The following is a 6,187-nucleotide window of genomic DNA, read 5'->3' as shown; positions in this document are numbered from 1 at the left end:
GCTAGAGTTCTGGCATCTGTATTGTAAGTTATGTTGGAGTAACTGAGCCCAAATACCCCTACTCTGAGAACTGCTCTCAATCCACAAGACACACACACATACACGCATACACATTCCATGGCTCATCATGGCCTTCTGGACTGTTTATTACCCTGCTTTTCTCACTCCCAGACACAATAATTAGGCCAGTAATGGTACACCTCAAGCTAGCCATATTATCTTTCTCCTAAAGAATAAATAAATGGTATCCATAAATTCCAGTTAGTAAGCTTCCTATAAACAAGCCTGGGGATTCCTATTGTTATGCTCATTTTCTTCCTTATATTTAAATAAATACAAGTAATCTGTTCAACAGATAGAAAGAAATGAAATGGGTATGAAGAGGGAGAAAGACTAATATAGCTCAGATGGCCCCTGAGAGACTGAGAGGAAGAAAAAGCATCCTTGATTCTGGCAACATTCCAACTCTCATTATATTCCCTTAATGCCCATAAAAAATAATAAAGGAGCAAAAACAAATTTGTAAAAAAAAAATGACTAATCCCCTCCCCCTACACACACACCTAACAACAGTAGTACTCTTGTATGCAAATCCTTTTCTGAGTGTTTGTTAACCACCACACTATTAAAAAAAAGTACAACAGACATTAAGAGATGTAAACAGATGCAAGAAACACATTAAATTAAAATAGCATAAAACAGTGCCCCAAACTCAGTGAGTATTTTATGTATTCTAATTTTAATACCTCTCTAGCTGATTGTGTAAGAAGTAATCTATCACGTTGTATGCATTAGCTCAGTCATTGTGGAGATAAAAAGGCAAAGCCATTCTGGAACAGGAAACCAGTATTCTTCCTGTTTAATCAACAAATCTAAAAATTTATTCTTTTCAACTATTTACTCTTGTTCCTGTCCACCACAACATGGTGCTCCACATGTTCCGCACAGTTTTATGACAAAGAGAAATTTTTCATGAGCCATTTTTGTATCCCCACCCCCTTAAAGAAAGAGGGAGGAAAAACTGTTTCATACAGAAGGCGTTAGTTGTATGAATTAGAACTGCCACCTAAGTGTGGGCTAATGTAACCAAGAGGGATTTCACCTACATCCATTCAGTCAGTTTATGGGGGTTTAAAGAAATTCCAAAGAGTCATCAGAAGAGGAAAAATAAAGGTAATGCTTTTTGCCACACAGGTACAATCTTTGAAAGTATGTGTAATATGTAAAACATTTTGACACCCCCATCATATTTTTCCAGAATTAAAAGTATAAATTGCTTCTCTTGTTCTAGAGCTTCCTATCTGCCTCTCTAATCACTACTCACAGTAACCTCAACTCCTGCCACAATGTACAAGATACAACTCTTGTCTTGCATTGCACTAACACTTGCACTCGTTGCAAACGGTGCACCTACTTCAAGCTCTACGGGGAACACAATGAAAGAAGTGAAGTCATTGCTGCTGGATTTACAGTTGCTTTTGGAGAAAGTTAAAGTAAGTTTATTCTCTTTCTTACTCAAATAATTACATTTAAGTTTTCTACCTGGAGTCTGTTTTTGAAATAACAATCTGTTATGCTTTCTCAGAATCCCGAGAACCTCAAGCTCTCCAAGATGCATACATTTAACTTTTTCATGCCCAAGGTTAACGTAAGTACAACTTTCTATGTTCAATTTAATTTTAATAAAACTGAAAGTAATGTGAAAATTTACACACTAACTGGATTAATAGCACCTCATCTGAGGAGAAGAAATAGTAACTTCAGTATCTTTTTAAAAAGAATCTCAAGTTTGATAATGGGCTTCTGAAAAATGGCTTTGCAGTTTTTAAAAAATATATATTTATGTATATTTTGGGGTAAAGGAAATGGGAAAAAAGGAGTAACATTCTCACTTTATTGCTGGGATAATTTTTAAAAAGATTGTGCTGACTGTTTTATTTAAAAATATAAAACTCTGGAGATACTTGAGCATATCACTTTACCATTCAAATTAGCTAAGCTGATTTCAGAGGGCCCATCTGAAAAAATCCTTTATTGTTTTAGGAAGGATTCTTAAGGATCTTCCTTCAAGAGGCAGTATAGCACTAATCCATAGCACAGACCCTAGGGCAGATTATTTAACCTGAAATCTCAGCTCTGCCATGTCCAAGCTTTTGTAACCTTGAGCAAGTTACCTATTCTCTTTGTGACACAGTCTCTTATGTGAATGATAATTGTATATACTTCATACAGTTTTGTGAGAATTAATGAATAAATGTAAAGTACTCAGAATAGTGCCTGGCATATGGGAAATGCCATATAAGAACTAACTATTAGAAGTAATAATAAAGACAAAATTCTTCCTGGAGAGTATAGAGTAAAAATTGCGACTTACACATCTTTTATGTCAATAAACCTAGAGACTTCTGATGCTATATGACTTATATTCCAAGACTAAAGGTTCCGTTTGGTTGTCTGGGGATTCAGACAGTTAGATGAGCATCATCCACGCTCCTAGAGATATACTAGGTGTGTCAAGTTTCCTAGTTGTTATGCCAGTCAGAAGGTAATGGGCAAAACTCTAATCCTAGAAAGAGCTTGTCCTCAGGTGAATAGCCCATAAGAGAATGGTGTTTTAACGGTCATGGATGCATTTCCATTGATCACCCTCTTACAATTTTGAGGAAATTAGATATCAGACTACCCTTTGAGACTTCCCTGATGGCTCAGAAGGTAAAGGATCTGCCTGCAATGCAGGAGATCTAGGTTCAATCCCCGGGTCAGGAAGATTCCCTAGGGTCTCAATTAGAGTTAGGGTTAGGGCTAGGCATGGCAACCCACTCCAGTTATTCTTGCCTGGAGAATCCCATGGACACTGGGGCCTGACGGGCTAAGGTCCATGGGGTCGCAGAGAGACATGGTTGAGTGACTAACACTTTCACTTTCTTCACGCTTTTTTCAAACTACCCTTTTAAAAGATGAAAAGGAAATAACTTAGAGATGCTCCTCCAACTAATCAGAGTCACATAACTCTTATTTCCAGTAACATAAAGACACAAGACTTTTTTGAGGGAAAGAGCTCCAAGTTCATGTCAAAAACTTAAGCCTTAAACTTGTTAATTTATAGTAGCCAAGTTGAAAGGGCATTAGATGAAAGTGTCATAAGATGTATGTGGTGTATTCCTACCTCTCTCTCTAAAAGTGAGATAACAAAAGATTATGTGCAGGGTGGTAGAATTCTTTGAAATTTAACAGTTTTTAAATGACAACACAAAATCTACTTGAAACTAAAAGTAATGTGATAAACTCCATTCATTTGTCCATTTTACAACTATTCAATGTTTGCAAAAGAATTGAGAGGTACAAAAACATTTAATTCAAAGGCTGTTATGATAATGCTATAAAGAAAAAGAACTGACACCTAATTCTGACTCCACCTAGTCAGTATTCTTGCCTGGATAATCCCACGGCAGAGGAGCCTGGGGGGCTATGGTCCATACGGTCGCAAAGAGTCAGACGCAACTGAACATACACCCACATACACACCACCTGGTCATGTGGCCTTGGGGAAGACACTTAAATTCTGAGATTTAGTTTCCTTATTTGTAACATGGTGATAACACAGTGTGTTACATATGTCAAAAGGTGGCTGTGAGACATAAATGTACTTATTAAGGACAAAACACTTTGAAATTATAATATACCATAGAAATAAGAAATATTATCATTATATATGAGTACGTATATGTGTGTGCTTGTGTGTATACATGTCTAAATCAGGGAGCCTATCCAAAAATCCTTCAAATACTGTAAGCTTTTATTTGATTGAGACGTTATGTTTAACAATGTATCTTACTATACTTATTATAGAAAAGTAAAAATTTAAGATGCAATTTTATGGGCCTTGCTATATTAAGCTATTCCTAAGTAGTTAAATTAACTAATCTATAAAATGTTGTGATTGTGACAGATTGCATTCAAGAGCTCCCTCTGTCCCTAACATTCTATGATTCATAACTCTTACATTATTAAATATTAGAATCATAGAATGTGAACCTACACTTCCACATTATGACTACTCTTGGCTCTAATAATTTTTATGTAGACTGGAAAAGAATTCAACCTATATTGGTAATTTGCATTTGGGTGCAGAAATGTTGCCTTTTTTGCAAAGCCAAATTAAGCTGAAATTAACGCCTCATTATTTGTTAACTAACAGTTAATGCTAACTATGGGCAGCTAAACTCTAATTTTTCCGTCTTATAATGTAAATTATATTGATCCATCTTTATAGTAATGCTGAGAAACAGAGAGAATTGGTACAAACTATATACTGTCTCCATTAATAAAATAAATTTTGATATTAATTTCTGATTCTGACCTTTAGTCAGGGCAAATTGATCTGATAATTACTTTTACTACTACCCCAGGCTACAGAATTGAAACATCTTAACTGTCTACTAGAAGAACTCAAACTTCTAGAGGACGTGCTAAATTTATCTCCAAGCAAAAACCTGAACCCCAAAGAGATCAAGGATTCAATGGATGAGATCAAGGATTTAATGGACAATATCAAGAGAATAGTTTTGGAACTACAGGTAAAATATTACTGTACTTGTTCTGGAAATAAATGGAAGGGCATTTTAACATTGTATAACATTTGGTATTTGTGAAGTACTCATGCATTTAAAGCCCATTATGAATATAAGTCATTTTTATGTTCGATGACACATTGTGGATCTGGGAAGTGTAAGCTAGAGGGCTTCCATCCACCATCCACTCAGGGATAAGCCCCTACCAAGGCATTCTGTCACCCCTCACATTAACACAAAACTGGGATTGGGAGAAGACACTGAATTGAATTTCAAAGAAAGGAGACAGGTGTCATTGTATACAGTAAGTCCTCTACATATGAACCTTTAAGTTGTGGACTTTCAAAGCTGTGAATCTGCATTCACATGTCCCATCACAAAAGTCAGTACACGTGTCTGGCATACACTGCCACTTGCCTGCCTCCTCTACAAGAGACCGTGCTCTGTGTGCTTTATCGTACAGTGCTGTGTAGAGTACAGTAGTAGTGGGCATCTTGTTTCAAGCCCAAGATGTCTAGAAGCAAGTGTAAAGGCAGCAGGATATAGCTGACTGTGTTAAGTTGGGTACCGAGGCTAACTCTGTAGGACTTACAAACAAAATTCAACTTACAAACCCGCTCTTGGAACAGAACTCATTTGAATGTAGGGGACCCACTCTATTTTTTAATTTTTTCAGATCATCTTCCAGAATAGCTAATTCTGATTACCCAAATTACTTTTTAAATGGGGTTTTCCTATCATTTGGTAGAAGAACTAAGAGATTTGTCTAAAAAAATGGCAACCAGTAAAATGGCCAATGGACCAGATAATTAACTTTTTATTTAGAGGTAATACTCACTTTCAGGACCTTAAGAATTTTAAACGCATAGAAGCATGAAATATACAAGGAACTTGGGTGATGTGAGAGATTCAGGGCTCTCTTTCCTCATCCATCTGTCAAAGTACAAAATTTATTAATTAATAGACATCCCAAATAAAAAGCACAAGTTAAATTACAGCTTGTATGTCACTATCTGGATATCATAACATACACTAATTTAGGCACACAATTTTGGTCATTTGAAGAAAATGTGAATGTTAATATGTTTAATATACTTGAAAATAAAGGTCATAACTCTATAAGACTTGAACTGAAAATAATTATATATAAGGTAAACTACTTTGAACTAAAACAAAATTGTTTTCTTTTATAGGGATCTGAAACAAGTTTCAAATGTGAATATGATGCGGCGACAGTAAAGGCTGTAGAATTTCTGAACAAATGGATTATCTTTTGTCAAAGGATCTACTCAACAATGACTTGATAACTAAGTGCCTCTCATTTTAAATGTATCAGGCTTTCTATTTATTTAAATATTTAAAATTTATATTTATTTTTGATATATGTTTTCCTACCTTTTGTAACTATTAGTCTTAAGATGATAAATATGGATCTTTTAAGATTCTTTATGTAAGCCCTACGGGCTCTAAAAAATTCAGTTAAATTATTTATCCTAAAGTATTTATTTTTATATTGAATTTTTAAATATAATGTCTATGCAGGTCATTGACTAAAATTATTTAATAAAGTTGATGAATAAAAACAAACTCAGATATTTGTCATTCTGGGAACAGCA

General features: G+C 35.1%; 1 protein-coding gene across 1 annotated transcript; it reads left to right on the top strand.

Moving 5' to 3' along the window:
• Window positions 1–1,322: 1,322 nt before the first annotated feature.
• On the top strand, window positions 1,323–5,885 carry IL2 (interleukin 2). The gene is made up of 4 exons (XM_061140883.1): window positions 1,323–1,493; window positions 1,586–1,648; window positions 4,410–4,577; window positions 5,765–5,885. Exons 1-4 carry the CDS (start codon window positions 1,347–1,349, stop codon window positions 5,873–5,875), a joined length of 489 nt encoding a protein of 162 aa, XP_060996866.1. The 5' UTR covers window positions 1,323–1,346; the 3' UTR covers window positions 5,876–5,885.
• The last annotated feature ends 302 nt before the right edge of the window (window positions 5,886–6,187 follow it).

This window comes from Dama dama, chromosome 5 (assembly GCF_033118175.1).
Source record: "Dama dama isolate Ldn47 chromosome 5, ASM3311817v1, whole genome shotgun sequence".
In the NCBI taxonomy this organism is placed as follows: Eukaryota; Metazoa; Chordata; class Mammalia; order Artiodactyla; family Cervidae; genus Dama; species Dama dama.
This window is presented reverse-complemented; position numbering and strand designations above follow the sequence as displayed.

What these genes read in the sequence shown, in the direction of transcription:
- IL2 (XM_061140883.1), top strand. Translation starts at nt 1,347, where the DNA reads ATGTACAAGATACAACTCTTGTCTTGCATTGCACTAACACTTGCACTC. An exon ending in TGCTTTTGGAGAAAGTTAAA is followed by an intron (nt 1,494 to 1,585) that starts GTAAGTTTATTC and finishes ATGCTTTCTCAG; the next exon opens with AATCCCGAGAACCTCAAGCT. An exon ending in TTTTCATGCCCAAGGTTAAC is followed by an intron (nt 1,649 to 4,409) that starts GTAAGTACAACT and finishes CTACTACCCCAG; the next exon opens with GCTACAGAATTGAAACATCT.